Source organism: Serinus canaria, chromosome 2 (genome assembly GCF_022539315.1).
Source record: "Serinus canaria isolate serCan28SL12 chromosome 2, serCan2020, whole genome shotgun sequence".
NCBI classification, from domain to species: Eukaryota; Metazoa; Chordata; class Aves; order Passeriformes; family Fringillidae; genus Serinus; species Serinus canaria.
Window position 1 is genome coordinate 58,491,613 of NC_066315.1, and position 17,920 is coordinate 58,509,532.

Genomic DNA, 17,920 nt, shown 5'->3' on the forward strand with positions numbered 1-17,920 from the left:
AGTGGATGACCATTTCTTCAAGCAGTGAGATAATGTTTAGATAGGAAAAGGTAGCTCATGTGGGTTGAGCTCCATCAGTGTGATCCCTGAGACAAACCTAAATATCATTTTAGCCATTTCTGATTGACCTCCTTAGAGGGAACTGGTGGTACCTAATTCATTGAACTATAAAGGCTTGGGCTTCTTCCTATTATATACTGTTATCAGGACTGTTACGTCTTTCTTGGTCTGTATTTGTTGTGGTTAGCCACAGAAGGATTTTGAAAGTCTGCTGGATGCCAAAGGGAAGTATATCTGGATTTGGCTAGCTGAAGAGATCTTCGAAGTCAACCTCAGGTATCAGTGCAGATGTACATGGTAGCTTCTACAATTAGTTCTGTTCATCTGTTAGAGGACTGGTGTGCATGTGTGTCCAGAGGAGAGTGATGGAACAGAGATGAGGTTAAAGGCAAAACCATTTACTCTTTGTCAGAGAGAATGAGCGTTGCTGAAAATACTAAAACCCCTCTTTCAGACCACAATGTAACAAAGATCCTCTGCTCCTCCACAAGAAACTTAAAACAGACATGGCTCAGAAGCTTCATTCACCCTTCATCCCTGAGACACATTCCCATGTCTCCAGCAGGGACTAGCAAAAGGCAGCTTTCATGGTTCTGTCTGAGAAGAGGTTGCTAGATTTTTGAGAGGTAAGACAGGAAGGCTGCCCCTTTCTTGTGCTTTTCTTCAAAAGACAGCTATACACTAGGTTTAGATTTATCTAAATTCTCCTCCTTACGTAGATCCATTCTGTTTTTTCTCAACCCCAAAATTCTGGCAAGAATTTTTTGTTTGTGTACATTTCTCATTTAGCTTGTTGAAATCATGCTCCTTGCAGCACAGGTAAGTGATAAAAAAATGCACACTGCATGAAGAAAACTTTGTCAAAAAGATGTGTTGTGCAAAACTAGTGACCTTATCTCCTAATTAGGAAAAGTTCCCTAGACCTCTTATCATGCAACCAGTAACAACTTCAGTGAAGAAAAACAATTTTTCTAGAGTTGAAAAGCAAAGAGCTGCTACTCAGGCTCCAGAACATTAATTTTGAATCCTAATTCAGCGAGTAGCGTGCTGTTTAAAATAGAATGGCAAAATGTCCTTTAAAAAAAAAAAAAACAACAGTGCAATGAATTGTCCTTAAATTCTCCCTAAAGGACAATAACATTCAGATGTTCCTTGGCACCAGTTAGTTTCAATGCAGCCATTTAAATGGCATTTCAAGGAGCATGGTATGTTGGAAGGGAATTCTCATCCTGCATTAAGGTAAGGGTCCAGAATACTACTGGGATACTTAGCATCAAATGCTAAATCGCAGTTCACTAAGGTCACATGACCAAATTCCATATTTTCCCTTTCATTACATTCAACTAATAAACATTTGGGATCTAGGGTCTTACAGGTTTATCACAGCACTTCAACTTTTCAGTGCTGCATGTAAAATATATATACATACAGAATCTTACAGAACCAGAAAAAGAAAAAAAAAAAGAAAATAAAAAGCAGCAGCATGGCCACAATAAAAATGGGGAAAAAAGGTAGTCCTAAACATCAGATGCAAACAGACTGAAAAGTGATGCTGAAAGATACGGCTCCATTTTTAATCTGAGCCCTCTCAACTGAAGTAGAGCAGTTTAACATTTAGTTTCAGTGAACAGATTTGCACATCAGACGTTTCACTGCATTGTGAATGGGACAATGTTAAATATGTTTTCACTGCAGCTCCACAGGTCACTGGCAGGGGCGTAAGCCAAGAACATACAGTTAAGATTATTACAACATAGCTATTGGTCATGCAGCTAGAGCTCTATGCTAACTAACAACATTAAATGCTTAGATAATGGGGTTTCATTACTGCAAATGAAATGAAAGGGCCCTTTCCTGTAGAAAGACAATCCAAGCAATGTCCGTACCTTTCCACCAGGCTATTAACGGAACTTTTTTTCCACCAGGATTCAAAAGAAGGGGGGGCTTAAGGGAACTCACTGATAGAGCAACATGGTGAATGCAAACCTGTGCTGTGGAAGACTTACCATCATCCAGGTACATCTGGTCCAATTCCTCAGGTTCTCGCTTGATCGTTACAGGAATAGGGGCCAAATTATGATTACTTTCCTCATGCAACTCTGGCAATGACAGTGGTTGGGTTGTTGGAGACTCATTTCTGTGAACCTTCGGCAGTTGCTGCTGCTGTTGACCCATTATGGATGAGTGAGTTGGACTGCAGGACTGCAAATAGGTTGGCTCTTGGGTAACAGATGGAACTGGAGAAGAGGGACTGTTGGGATAGAGTGTTTGTTGATAACCAAGGGGACAGCTACTGCTCAGATGTTGACTCACCTGCGGCTGCAGCATGACGTGAGATGATTGCTCGGGGGGGCTTGGGTGCACAACTATAGACCTTGGCACTTCCTGAATGGTGGGGACACCTCCAGCGGGCTGCTGAAGTCCGAGGTGACCGTGGCCCGGGTTGGGGATGCACTTGTAAGGAGAGGATGAAAGGTCGTGCAGCTTGGGGCTTGCGTTGGGAGAAGGTGACATCACGGCGTTTCGCTGCTGACAGGAGGCGAAGCCAGCCACGAGGCACGAACCAGGATCAGGGGGCATCATGATCTGCTGACTGTAGTACGGTTTAGAGAGAGGGCTTAAGCCTTGGTTCATTGGTCCACAGGTTTGAGCAGGCTCATAGTCATCTGTGGGTTCTGTTTTTATAATTGGAACTGTTAAAAGAAAAAAGGTTTTAAATAAACATGAGTTGCGTATTGGTATGATCAAGTTGGCTTGTGGCTAGGATACCCTTTGCAAAACAAACAACGTCGTGAATAAGACTCTGTGTGTCTTTTGCCTAGTTCTCCCACCCTATAAAAAAAAAATGAATGAGTCATCAGCACAAGAAAGTCACAGCTGGTTCTAATATTGAAAAGGACTATTTTCTTTGGACTCTCCTCCAGCACTAATGTGCTATAAAAATCTATTTGCAAATAGCTGTGCTTCAGTGGAAGCTTTGGACCCAAGGGCTCCATGGATTTGTAGTAATCAAGGCAAGAATTTTAACTTGGATAGACTACTGCATTTCTACAGCTACCGATGGCCCATTTGATAAATGTCTGTACACGCAGTAAACTGGAGCATAATAAGGTAGAGATGGGGCTTTTAGAGTTCAATGAAAATAAAATTGCAAAGATATATGAAAAAGTGCTATGTACAAGAAGTTTTCAATTATGAGCATATTTTTGAAAGAGTAGGATCTGCTTTGTTTAGTTTTTTACATAATTGCATTTCATTTTTGCTAATGCCAGCTCCTAACAAACATTAGTCAGTCTCTGGCTACCGAGAAAAACAGGTTCCTGTTTTAGACCTCTTCTTGCTCTACCCACTGTCCCAAAAAATGCCCTAATTGAGCTGTCACATCTCTAAAAACTACCAGAATGTGGACGGAAATGATTGTCAGTGAGCATCAACTCAGTGGCGACAAATGCAGAGCTGCTTTCTCCAGTCGAGGAAAGATCCTTTGTCAAATTGAGGTGCCTTTTCAACATTTGCTTTCTCTCTCAAACCAAAGTGAGGCATCTTTGAAGCTGCTCCTACAACACATGCAGTGCACAGGCAAAACTGACCCACATTCTCTGTCAGGAAAATTAAAAATAACAGAGCCAAGCTAGACTGTACATGTATTTCTTTCTAGTCAGATGGGCCTCTAATGCATACAAAGATCCAGTATGGATGTATAGTGGCATTCATCTTCTGTCTAATAAATTTCTGGTGACACCAGAGAATATTTTTCATAATATTCTAATAACTAACCCATTGTGACACAAAGTTAATAATGAAACTCTTTTCACAACTCAGCTCAGATACATGTGTGTTGCACGAGTGTCTCTGACTGTATTTTTATTTGCGTGTGTTTCACAAAACATTCATTTTCCAGCCACTTATTATGTTTGTGTATGAGTCTTTTTGAGCCCTTTAAAATGCACGTGTTCATCTGTACATATAAAAACTCCTTTAACACTCACAGATTTTGTTGGTGGTGAATGCACTTCACTACCCTTGTTTTACAGTCCCCGAGCCCCTTGTTAACTTTGTTCCTTTTATGTTCTTTTACATGTAGATGCTTGCAACACTTGTTTCAAGACTTCTAGCACCCCAGTAAAAACAGGTCCATATATGTAACAGATGCACAGGTGCTGCTCAAGACAAATAGGCTAGGTGTGATAGACTGTCATTAGAATTCTCATAATCTTATTTTCACCAGCTTGGGTGCTGCACACTGGCTAGCAGGTCTACTAATGCACTTGGTGGGAGAGAAACAGATTCCATGTTCAGTGACAGCTTGACAAAACCACTATCACACCCTTTAGGAAAATGCAAGACCGAAGAAATGCACCTAGATAAACACAGCAACTCAGATATTGTAAGAAAATACCTTTAACAAGCTCCTGAGCTAGCAAATATTCTCACATGTTTTATATTAGGTTCACTGTGCTAGCACTAACCACAGCACAGCTGGAAATATGATGGTTGTTGAACACTGAATTTTCCCAATATATCACTGTTATAGAAACACCTGTGCTAAATAATTCCATGCTCAACCACTGGCAATACAACTCCAATAAACCCTGGAGTTGTCTGACTTGTTATAACCCAGGGAAGGATTATAGCCCTGGTGGCAGGCAGGCTGGAGGCTTTACAGAAGACAGGTTCCTGATCTCAGGCAGGCTTTTCATTGTAGCTCTTCTGCTGCACACCACTGCACTTTATTGTCACTTTAGTCTGAGTTTTGTTTTTAAAAAAGCAATGCCATGGGGTCCATTTGGAGGTCTGGTCATGAATATTGTTAATTTTTTTTTGTGTTGCTACACTGAAATACACATACTGCAGCCAAAGGAGGACCACCAGTAAGTCCTGCTCTGCACGAGGTGAAGGACTGATGGGTGGCAGGAACTCTGTTCCACACCTGTTAATCCAACATCTCACTTGGAGATGGTGACAGCAGCCAAAGACACTCTTGCTGCCTGCTACACTCCTGCACTCCTGCTACAAATTCAGAGGGAAAACAGAGACTGGTCAGGGCTAGTCAGGGTTGTTTTGCTTTGAACTAATATTTATGGGCATCAGTTATTTCATGTAATGGGAAAAAATTGTCTTTAAATTGACAAATTCTAGCTTTACTTATGCTTAGAGCTGCCTGAACTTGTTCAACTGAAGTCTTTTCATTACCTTTTTTAATGTGTTTTTTCAACACAGTAAAGAAAGTCAGACATCGCTCTGTTTCATATATTTTGTTTGTATGCTAATCTCATCACTAGTGTAAGTATCACACCAGAAAGAGTATTTCTGCTGAAATGGTGAAGGGATTTGTATCTGACTTTTCTGTGTTTTGCCAGCTGCAGAGCCATTAACCCTGTGCAGAGTGAGCGTGAGCATCATACAGACTGGGATGGCAGCCACTCAACCCCCTAAAAAATCAGCAAACGTCTTCATGAGGTACCAGTTTGGAGAAAGGAGGTCTGTAAGATCTTTTCTTCCCAAGAAGAAACCATTACTAACGATCCAGATGACCTGGAATCAGACCTGTAAAGCTGAGCATGTCAGAAGAAACAGAAGACATTAACATTGTCCTTCCAGCCAGATCTCAGCTTTAGTGTTTTACATTAATAACTGTAGTACTTGACTTGTGGAGGACACAATACCACAAACTGCTACATTACATCAGTTAACGGCTTGTTTATGCTACCCTGTCCCATTACCTGCTTCTCCCCAGCCTATGTATTGTCAACAAGAAGAGTTACAAAGGCCAAAAATCTTTGCCAATGTTTGTATTTGTAAACAACTCAAACTACCTGTGGGTCTGACCTGGTCATTCTGAAAATACCAACAATAATAAATATTAGTAAAGTATCAATTCTGTTTGTGTCACAAGTTGGTGAAAACCACCTTACATTTTTTTCATTGAAAGGGCAATTGTTTTCTTCCACTTTTCAATGGACTTCAGAGGCCCTGAAGTAAGAGCGATGGGTATTTCAAGGCACACCTCCCAAACCAATGCAGGAACAGCCTGTAGCTGTATTCAGTGGCTACCCCCTTACCATCACAGCGTCTATGGCGTAACTCAAACACTGACATGGGGCTACAAGGAACTAACACATCCTCACCCATTGTCTCACTGACTTCTGGGGGACTGAGATGCTCAGCTGGTGTGGGCAACTGCACCTGACTTGGAACTTTATACAAACCTTAGTACCCACCTTCGCCGTTTTCTCCTAGATAAGAAAATCATAGAATACTCTGACTTGGAAGGGACCCTCAAGGATCAAGTCCAAATCAGGGCTCTGCACAGGAGAACCCCAGGCAGCTCACAGGGGAACCCTCTGCACTAGACAACACAGCAGACAGCACTGCTCACAGGCCAGCTTGTGTTACCACTTATCTACTGACTCATGCTTGATGAACTGCCAGTCTTTACAAAACCAAGATTGAAAAAGGGGGTTTGAGCCCTTTTATACATCCCCATGGACGCATGGTAAGCTAGCTGTCATAACACACATCCACTTCCATTGTCACTGACTTCCACAAGTGAGTATTTCACAGAGGGAGATTCAAAGTGATATAGGCAGCACCACTAATTTTCCCAGGATCAATATTTAACAGAAAACAGTATTAGCCTAACTTCTAGCCCAAATATTTCAAATCTTGAATGACTTGGTAACATCCTGCCAGCCGAAAGAGACACTCCTAGTCAGTCACACAGCAGGCCTGGGATGGCAATTAACTGCAAAGCCCTACAGCTCTTCAGAACCTGTGAGCACTTTCAGCAGAAACACTCACTTCTTAAATCCAGCAGAGCCATACCAAACAGCAACAATCAGTCTCAGAACTGAGCCGTGGTGCTGAGGTAGCAGCCAGTCTTGCAGACTCTCAGCTGGCTAAAACGAAAAACAGTGACTGAATTTGCGATACTGAGATTTGCCTATAATAAACTGCAGCAACAAAGCCAGAATTTGTGAAATTGTAAACACAAAAGATGAGACTCAGAAGCCACATTATTCATTTAAGAGTGCTGAAGGATCTGGCCCTTGCCCTAAAAAGGTAAAAAGGAATGCAAGTTTGGCACAGGGAAATTTTTAATGCCTGTTACTTACAATGCACAAGGTCAGCTGACAGATGGTTTTAAACAGTTCTTGATTTTGAATATTAAAATATGACAGAAGTCACTGTTCTAAATTAGTCTGATAAGCAAATTAATTTCAAATTGGTTTTCAATGGTTTGGTGATGCCTTCTTAGACTCTGAATTCATGTCATTATGTCATCTAATTTAATATGAAGTTCTGAGAACCATGCATTGGCAGCAGCCCTAGCTATAAATCAAAGCTTCTTACACAGAGAGATCGGGGTTATGACATCATACCAAGGCACTGGTGGGAGACAATGGTCCTTCTGTGTGTGTCTGAATCTGGGAGAAATATTTCAGCCAATTCTGCAAGGCCACATTTAAATGAAAGGCCTTTCTAGCAGGTAAAAAGTTAATATATCAAACCTAGAAGAAAAATAATAAATCATGCACATTCAGTAAAGGGAGTCAGAAAGTGCTCAGATATATACTATACATATTTTTTGACAATTCTAACAAGTGTGTGTTTGCTTTTGCACTTCAGCAATCCAGATGGGTTTTTAAGCTTTTTTTATTTTTTGGGGGGGGAGGAATGTTATTAGAATATGTGAACTGAAAAAATAAAATCGTATCAATTAAACAGATGTTTATCCTGATTAACATTTAACTATCAAATTTCCATTTCCATGTAGTATTATCAGTGTAGACATTTATGGCACTAAAATGTATTTATTTTACCCTCAAGTTTGATTGAACTTATCCAACAAAATAGCTTCCTTTCATGGTGCAGACTATGATGTAGTTCCCTGGCACCTGCACACAGATTTTAGTTAAGAGTATGAAAATCAAAACACTACTTTTTTCATCATGTGCACACACCCGTTTCTTCAACTTCTGGACTAAATGTCTGGCAATTGGTAAGAATTTGGGATGGGACTTTCAAAGAGAGCTGAGGAGTTAGCTATCTAAATCTCCATTACTGAGCTGAGCTCTGAAAGGCTGTCTGTGCCTTTGAAATCCTTCCCTGTCAGTCAGTTTTGATACTGGCAGCACACCTTCAGAAGACACTGCACTGGTGACCTCAGCTCCTGTCACTGCTTTGCTGCTGGTTGACCAGAGACTAATTAGGGATGTGGACACACCTCCATGTGCAGTTTAGCTCCTCTGGATTTGTGCAAAGACCAAATGCTGGCTGCTGCAGCAGCACTGGCCGGATCCAGCATACTTGAGGCCTCACCCCTTGTTCTGACTGTGGAGCAGCCGGTGCTGGGGAGAGGCAAGGGGCTGGCTGCCCTCACAGAACAATCCCTGCTTCAGTAACACCCGAGCAGCAAGGCTGAGCAGAACTTTCTGAAATGCCCTGCCAACATATGCGCAGCAGTGGCAACCTCAGCGACAAGGGACGAGCACTCAGTCCCAGGGATCTTGTGAGACAGTCAGCTACAGGGACCTGTGCAGATGCTGTCTGTGAACTTGGTATTTTCCCCAGGCACCTATTAAGCCAAAGCACTTTAAAAGGTCGAGCTGCTATCAAGCCTTTGCTTTTAGTTACTAAATCCAGTGCATGGTGACTCAGACACAAAGGAAGCCTCCTGCCATCAAGACACTGCAGGGAGCACAAGTGTGTGTGCAACTTTTATGTGCACAAGTATCTGAATTCACCCTCTCTTGCTTGTACACTACTACTGTTGCTACTCATCAGGAGGGCTAACTCTAAAACATGCCTGCCTGCCTGCCAGCCCTTTTTGGGTTTTGTGTATAGATTTTTACAGGTTCAGACGAATATGTACAGTTTTATACAAGAATAGCTCGGGGAGATGGAAACCTTGTGCGTACACCTCACCACATAATCTCGGACAGTGACATTATCTGATTTGGAAGTGCTTTCCAGCTAACTCATTTGCTAAATGCTTTTCAACAGCTGTTAAACTATTAGGTTATTCTACACATATTTATGAGACAAAAGATCATATTCAGAAGCTTGTTGCATGCCCTGCTAAATCAGGTGGGGAGAAGTGGGAGGTAGGTGGAGGGCATTTTGGGTTGTGCTAGTACAGAAAATTATGCATTAACTTTCTTTTAAAAGAAAGAGATAAAAATTCTTAAAAGGCAAATTTTCTCACCATAACACTTTGTTCAATCCTACAGAGTTGAACAGGAAAATCAAGTCCTGTGATATGCCCACTTGGAATGCTTCCACAGCGTGGTGCAGCACCTGGCTCCACTGCAGCCTTCAGCTGGACATTTAACTGTGCACAACGCCCAGTCTGCACCAGCCAAGGCTTTCTATGTCACCTCTGTCAGATGTTAAATCCACTGGGCTGAGGTCTGTTTGGATGATGCTACACAACATTATGCCATCAGTGCTGACTTTTCCCCTGCTTGCATGTGAAATCACTGGAAAGCAAGGTAAGGAGTCCTCAAAATGCTCATGCAGAGGAATTCAATGACCAGAACTGGGCTGGGGGCTTTTTCATCTGAAGGGGAATATTTGAAAATTGAGGTATTGACAAAAGATTATTTTATGCACTGGAAGTTAACTGTTAGGGGTGATCATTGCTGATGGTCAGACATAGGCACAGGCTTCTACAGAGCATTTGTCCACTCCTGCCTTTCTCAGGGCAATCACACAGGTGACGCTTTTTCCCAGCCTTCCAGGTGAAGATGGAGCACCACAGAGAGGCAGTGTTTTTCATCTGCCTCTCCACACAGATAAAGACAGACTCTCTGTCAGGTCAGATGGGGCTGGCTGGGCTGTCTGACTGCTGAAAATGGATGTCACCTGGGTGAAGTGTGGGCAATGCAGCTCCAGTGGGTACCCAGCACCTGAGAGTGTGATGCTGGTGAGTGCAACATGGGCCTCCTCTGCTCCTCCACAGACCTCTCATGGCTCCTGGATGGGAGTGGAGGGGCTGATACACCCAGTGATGATGAACTTTGTGATTTCATTAATGAGAACAGGACTCTGACAAAATCTCACCTGCTTTTAGTTACTCTGCTACATGTCAAAATTAATAATCAGCCACTGAGTAGCCAAAATGAAATAAACTGTGTCAGTGTATAGTGTAAAAACGAATAACTGTGATTCCTATTTTCACCTAAAATAAAAGTCCTCTGGGGCCAACCTTTCACCCCGTTGCCCTGTCCTGCCATGTGCTGGCTTTGTAGCAGTCCAGATGCTCCTGGGGATGAAAACACCTCCAGCAGGTCCGAGGCTCCAGGCCTGACTCAGCCACGCTCCACCCCCTTGTTGAGGCACTGCTGAGGTGGTATTGTACCAGCCACAGGTTATGGTCCCTGCACATCACAGGCCCTGCATTGGCCCTGCTCCCTCAGATCCCCATCATTTGCATAAAGGACTAGCCTAATAATTTTGCCGACCTCAAGCAAGAAAATTCAACGAATACAGAGAGGTGAGAGGTGTCAGGAGATAATCAGCACAAGCCACATACTGGGTCACATTGGAGTGGCAACACTTTGCATCCTCATTTCTGCTAAAGGGGCTGATGTCATCTTTTAACTTGGGGAGTGAGGTGTGGGTGGAAGGGCTGAGGTGAAACAGAGGCATGGCTGCTCAATGCAGCCACGAGAAAAGCCATACCCATCTGTATGGTGGCCAGGGGATAATTTTAGAGCAGAGGCAGTAACTCAGGAGAATGCTGACAAAAATATGCCGTGGGCAGCACACACCCTTTTCAGATGTACACCAAGGGGTGGTCCTGCAAGGAGTGGGGAGTTGGACTTCATCATCCTTATGGGTCCCTTCCAACTTGAGATATACTATGATTCTATTCTACAATGTTAAGAGCTTCACTTCTGTGCCACTGGGCTGTAAACCACAATACTGAGGCACATCTAGTGTGCAGGCAGGCTCTCAGCACAGCTACACACCCACAGATTCAAAGGACTTCCATCCCCACCAAGTCACTGTGGCCAGGTTTTCAGAGGAGCTCAACATCTCGGAGACTTGTGCAGATGACTGCAGGGAGGCAAAGGAACTGCAGAAAAGCTGTATCTGTGAGTGAAGGCTGTGCAGTTGGAAATCTGGCCCTGTGGGTAGCGAAACGCACCTCAAAGTAAAAGTTACCCAGAATATCAACACCATTTTAATAAATACCAGAAGCAATGAAATGGTCTTTTAATAATGCTTTGACAATTAAGAAGCCTGACAGAAACAGAAACTGGAAATACTTTATCATCAACTCTTTGCAAAAGTGTATTTTTCATTCCAGTAGAAGAAACACATCAACTTTCCTTTTTCCTTTTTATTAAATATTTCCTTGACAAACTAGCCTGTCTTTGGTTAGTCAAATATCACTACTTGTCTAAATAAAATTCAAAGGAAAACTTTCCTGTGTTCAACATTCTTGGTATCAATACTTGTTGGATAACAGAAAACATAGAGAGTGCTCACTCCTATCTGCAAAAGTAAGTTCTTGACCACATTTCCTCTATTTTTTTTGTACCTACTTAAAAGAAATCTAAACAGACAGAAACCTAATCCTTATCAGTCATTGTTTAAAGTCTTCTGAGCAGGAGAACTCCTTCAGCTTTCTTAGATGAAAAGACAGGATTTGGGATCACAGCATACACGCCTGTGTTCTTCTTTAGATTCTCCAGGTTAGTTTAACCCTGAAACGTGGTTTTCCAGAATGTTCTGCTGTACATAACGGAGCTGCAGAGCCCCCTGCATGGAGCCACAGCAGTGAGGCACTTTAAAAGCTGAACATCCAAGGCTCTGCTCATTGTGCTCTGCTCAGACTCCTGACTGCAGTGTCTGGTCCAGAGCCTTTCTCCTCAAATTTTGACGGGATGTGGCAATGCAAAATGCATCAGTACTTACCGTATGAGCTGCAGGAATTCACCTGTGCCAGAATGGTATGGAAGCTACTTATATTTCTGCACCAGGCATGTCTGTGAAGGAGTCTCAAGAGCCTACAAGGCTGCAGGCTCCAGGACAAAACTGATACGCAATTGCTCAGTGATAGGCATCAGTGAAGTAACACTAAAAAAATGACACTACAGTCATTTCTGTACAATATAAGCTAATACAAGATACAGGAATTGCTCAAATTTAGCAGAACAGTAAATCAAAATTTCAATTAAAAGTGGATTATGAGTACTTAAGTTTACAGTCTATCCCAAGCCAAAGACTTAAGCAATCACATTTTCAAGACCTTGGCTTCTCTTTTGAAGCATCTACATTCTGTTTTGCTTTGTTATTTAAACTTTTCCTTTACAGAGCAGTAAGATTTTCATTTTTACAGCAGTTTTTTATTACTGAAGCAGAAACTCATCTTCACCAAGTAAGTCCCTGCTCTGCCAAACACTTGAGCTAACAGAGGGAAGGTACAATCCTGCCACATCTCTGCAGCACGGGAGAAGCCCTGTGGTGGTGAAATAACACTGCTGGAGATGGCAGCTTGTGCTGGCTGCATGTCACAGAGCTGTACTCCATGGAGATGCCATAGGACCATCCATGGGAGGTGGGATGAGTGAGGTCACGTGTCCCTGGATCCACTGGCTGTTTTCCCCTAGGGAATGAGGAGAAATAGGAGCTACAGGAAAAACCCTCTACTGCCCTGCAGTGGGGGTGGGAGCTGCACAGCGAGCCCATGGCTCTCCCACTGCTCTACGTGTGCCCACACCCACCCCAGGAGCACAGCCAGGGGGTTCACATAACATTTAGGCTTTAGTCCACATTTGGTATTTTGCTTTGGCACAGTCCAGTTGAGCTGTAAAATACATGTCGGATGTGCATCATGAAGTTTTTAAAAGGTCCCTCACACAGCAATACCGGCACAACTACAGTAGGCACTGAAATGCAGCATTTGATTAGTCCTAAAGCACAGAAGAAGAAGAAGAAGAAGCAGTTTACAGAATACCACCTGTATGTGTAAAACCACATCTTACACTTCATGATCACTCTGACATTTGCTCGTCAAAACTCTCCACCTTCCCTGTTTGTGGGATTTGTTTAAACAACAGACAAAGTGTTACCTGGGCCAAAATCATGCTTATCTCATCTACTTTTTTTACACTGATCACCCAGTGGTTCTTGACTCAGGTAATTTTTTCTGCATGAGATAAACTTCAGATTTCTACAATGCCTTGAAGCAGTAAAAGAATGTTGCGACTGAAATCAAATGAAGCCTAAAATGACTCCTAGAAATACAGCAGCATAAATGACTGATTCAATCACTGTACGTGGTTTCTAGATACACAGCAGAGGTGATTGTATCTATCTTCGAAAGGCATGATGGAAAAAAAACACCAGCCACAGAAGGGCAAAACCTTACAGCTGTAACACAGGCATTACAACACAAGCATAATAAAAACATACTATACTATTAATTCTGGTGATTGCAGAAGCACATTCACTTTTACCACTGTAATGGGAGAGGCTGCAAAGCACAACATGGTTTTCAATTACCTACATGCACATATACATATGTATTAAGAGAATGTGAATGGAGAACCAAATGGAATGGAAAGAATATTTACTAGGAATACCTGCTTTCCTTTACCCTACCCTGGTGTTACATTTTTTCTTTCAGGTTTCCTCACACTGAAATGAAAAGATTTCACTTGAATTTAAATTGGTGCAGCAGACTAAACAAGATTCCTAATGTTTTCAACAATTATCATAATTAAAGATGTCTTTCCAGAATAAAGCCTAGGCTGGTTCCCTGTTGTCACTAAGTCTGCTGTCACTAGTATGTATTCCCATCTCTTCACAGCAAATGTTCCAAACAGAATAGTGATATCATAAACCAACTCTGCAGGAGTGCACACTATTCCCAGGGTTTAGAATACAGTGGTGAAAAAAGGTCTGTGTAAAGGCTGGGGGAAGGTGCTGCTTAATAAACAAACAGCAGGTAAGAAAAGGCCCGAATCTGAAATATTTATGAGGGTAACTTGGGTGACAGGGCAATACCTGATTGCCTCTACAACTGATTTTTGTTGCTGGAAAGTGTTGTGGAAGAGAATAACCACTCCTTTTCTTTCCAATTTAAGAGATGAACAGTCTTTAAATGTACAGACATCCCCACTGGGAATGAAGCTTGCATAAGTAGGCTGATTCAGTGGAGCACAGCTACACAGAACATATGCAATAAGCACTCCGTTGCCATGTCAGGTTTCCTGTACTCTTATTTTTAATTTCAGTCCCAATAAAAGTGCATGCATGCTAACTGGGTGAAATTCCAAATGTGTACTTTATGGGATTTCACCTACAAAAAGTGAGCATATCTCTTCAAGTCATGTGACTTGACTTCAATATTGCTTTGTTGGCATTTCCCACAGAAGGATTACTTTTGCTTGGAAACTCTACAAAAAAAGCATAGCTTATTATTTTTTTTCTAATTCCTCTTGCTTCCCAAACAACAACAATAAAAAAACACCCTTCTTTTCCTACTTTCCCCCAGACAGTGTTCTTGGTAAAAAAAGCTATTTCAAATAATAATTAAAAAAAAAATCTAAATTTACTAGCTATTAAAATCTTCATACAAGCCTGCCTGGAATTCAGCTATCATGAGTGACTTTATTGTCACTTCACAGCTACCAATATAAGTTTAAAAAAAAAAAAATTGTCACACATTTCTGAATATTTCCCATCCATGAAGCATTTTACATGGAGCACTCCGATCTCTACCCACGTTGTCCATCTCAATTTTCACCCCGTGCAAGGCAGCAAGGTGCAAGATGACTGCAAAGGGAATCCACACACCACCTCCAGCTCAGAGCCCAGCATGCTGAAAATATTGTGGTGTGAATTTAGAAATGTTATTTGAATGCAATTTACCCTCTGAGGTTAGAAAGTCAGACCAAGGGTTGACAGCAGCTTTGCAGAGAGCTCAGTGCCTTCACAAACACCCGAGTTCGTGCTGTGGCTCTTCAGCTCCCAAAAGCAGAAGTCCTTGTTTCAAGAGGTCTCTGCCACCAATGCAAATGGAAATAATCTGCAATGGCTGTCTCTTGTGTGGGCAGCAGAGACAAAGGCAGCTCTCCTTGATTTATTCTCACTCTCATAGCACCAGGTGTATTTCCAAAATATTCTAATTACTAAAGAATTATTAGAACCATGTATGATCGTTATCTCTCACGTTTACTAGCAGAGATAAGGAATTTGTTTTGTTACCATTAGCAGGAAGATAAGTGAAAAGCTGGTACTGGCTCCTCTTTCTTTTCCCATTGCAGACATAGAAGTTGACCTGAACAGGGCTGGTAATTCTCTGATTGCGGAAAGGCGGTATCTCAACCACCAATGAATTCTGCAAAAGCAACAAATCAGAAAGTCAAGGCACAACCAAGACAGTCTAGCTGAACAACAGTATTGAAAAGTTAAGCCCAAGAAGGAGGAGAAACACTCTCTGAAGAAAAACTGGTGGGCTTCCCACCAACCCCAGTGTCCTTGCCAAGGACTCTAGAAGTAGGGAAATTGTTTTAGCATGGCTCAGATCTTTACAAAATCACTAGCCCTCACTTCTTCCCTTTGGACAGCAAATATGATACTGCATATGGACAAGGCTCTATCCAGCCTGCCTCTGTCAAGAATCTGGGCCCACAATCAAATTGTGGTCTCTAACTCAGCAGGAGAAAGCACGATGGCTCGGTTGGCAGGTCATCCCTGATATATCTGAACCTAACAATATTTCCTTTGAAAGGCATTAGGACAGCATTACTCAAATATTTCCATTTTCCACAGTGAAATATATTTTTATATAACAACCCAGGGAGTTTTAAGCATGCTAGCTTCTGTGGATGGGAGAGTCACTGTTGCAAGCACATCAAGTGCAACATGAAAAAGGACTGGAGAATGTGTAGATGATCTTCCCCTGCCAGAAACCAAATACTCCAGCATGGGGCTAAGGAATGACTTAGCTTCTAGGGCATCAGGGCTCAGACATATGCACAGTGAATCTGCTATGACCATCAAAATCTCCCTTGGCGCTTTTTGAAAGAGAACCAGGGAATTCTCTTCTTAGCATTTGGCCTGAATTCAGCCAAGATCTTTAAATTGTTTGCCTGCAGTTTTGCAAGTATTGCATATTCCTGCAGACGTGGAATAGTGGACGTACTTCCCACTTAGAGTCACGGCTGAGAGAGCCGCACTTCTCCAATGCGGAGCTGATCTCCTGTGAGGGGACTCATGTTTCTCCTGCTGAAGATAGAGGAAAGCCAAGGAAAATGATCAGAAATTGCTTTGGGAGCAGCGGAAAGAACTGACCCAGCAAGACAAAAGATGAGCAGATGGAACTGGCCCATCCTGGACAATGAAAAAATATTTTCCAAATGGTCTCTCCTACTTTTGGGATAGCTTCCAGTGAAGGCTTTTTACCCCACGCTCACGTTATAGAAAGATTTCCAGGAGGGGAGGCCTAAGTACTTGTTCTGTTTCAGAGCCAAAGCCTTGGAAATCCCTCTTTAGTAACAGTGCTGGAGAAGGCAATATATATTTTTCATCTTGATGTTAAAATATTTAAGGCAGACTTACTGGCTTGCACATTTCTTTGTCGGTTTTGGCTTCCATTTCCCACACATGGTGACCATCTAAAAGACAAAAGAAAAAGATATCTAGTTCTTTCCTTTTTGCCTTTCCCAAGCCAAGAAAGGAACAACTTTCACAAAAACAATCTCTTTGAAGGGGCACTGCATATGTGAAAAAGAGCTCTCAAAAAGCATTGCCCAAAGTGTTGCCCAACTAAGAGACCATCTGGGTCACCTGTGAAAGGAGCCCCTTCAGCTTTTCTGAAGGGAAGAACCACAAGCCAGAGCGCATGATACCATGATAGGGGGGAGCCACTGGGAGTTTGCTCTGCCATTAGCCTGGACAGAATATGCAACTGTTCTACATCTCAATTTGCTGAACTTTTAGACAACAATACTGCTTCTTATGAGGCCCTTTGAACACTACCTAGGCTCTAAGTAATATTCAATATTAATATTAAACAATACAAAAAGTAAAGTAGCATTAAGGAAGCTACTCAGCCATGCAGGATTTGATTTTAGTATACTCCTAGTCTGGCTGGTCATAATTCTGCTGCTTGGGTCAAAAGGCAAGGTCATAGGCTTGGAAACACAGCTTTAGACTCCATTTTGAAGTTGGGTTTGTTCAGCTACAGTAGTCCCACTTCTGGAGCTGCTTTTAGTGGTGTGTTGGGTCCTCCAAATCTACTGAATTTCTGTTTTCAAGCCAACATAGATTTAAGCCACAGCTATAACTTTTTCTGGGAACATGTCTTTTGAAAGAAACTGGCTTTGTCTGGTCATTTTTCCTGCGCATTACTGATACAGAAATCACTGGAAAACAAGGTGGGCTTTAATTTCCGTGCATCTTCAGACCTCAATAGGAAAGAAATAAGAAAAATAATACAGAGTGTAAGGTTTCCATTCTGCAGGCCTAGAAAAACACAAATGAAAGGCCATAAGCAGACTGCTGGATAAGCTGGACAGTGGAGACACATGCAGCTTCACAGGTCCCACCACTGTCAGATGTTACTGAAATGAAGGGGAAATGGAGACTTATCTTTTTTGTACATTCATTGCAGCACTGGGACATGCAAATGCAAATATTAGTTATTTTGAACTTCATGACATGGATGTGGGCTTGCCTTAGAAAAGCAGCCCTCTGAAAGGTAAGAGTGAATGGCACTTTTTCTTTCTTCTTTGCTTTCATGGCCAGGATGGAGGTGACGCATTTAGAACTGCCTGATTTATTACAAATGTCTGTAAATAATATTTTTGTGTACAGCTGTCCTACTGTGAAAGGAATG

At 42.1% G+C, this 17,920-nt stretch overlaps 1 protein-coding gene across 7 annotated transcripts in view; it reads right to left on the reverse strand.

Annotated features, from left to right (window-relative positions):
• NFATC1 (nuclear factor of activated T cells 1) overlaps positions 1-17,920 on the reverse strand; it is a 110,156-nt gene that overhangs the window by 29,808 nt on the left and 62,428 nt on the right. For 2 of the 7 annotated variants that reach the window (XM_050970827.1, XM_050970828.1), the window contains exons 7-9: positions 16,642-16,697; positions 15,286-15,418; positions 2,067-2,753 (exon numbers count right to left, since the gene is read on the reverse strand). In XM_050970827.1, coding sequence (XP_050826784.1) covers positions 2,067-2,753; positions 15,286-15,418; positions 16,642-16,697 — 876 coding nt within the window. Of the gene's footprint in view, positions 1-2,066; positions 2,754-11,267; positions 12,680-15,285; positions 15,419-16,641; positions 16,698-17,920 lie in introns of those variants that run through there. The other 5 variants (XM_050970830.1, XM_050970829.1, XM_050970831.1 and 2 more) reach the window with 5 other exon arrangements.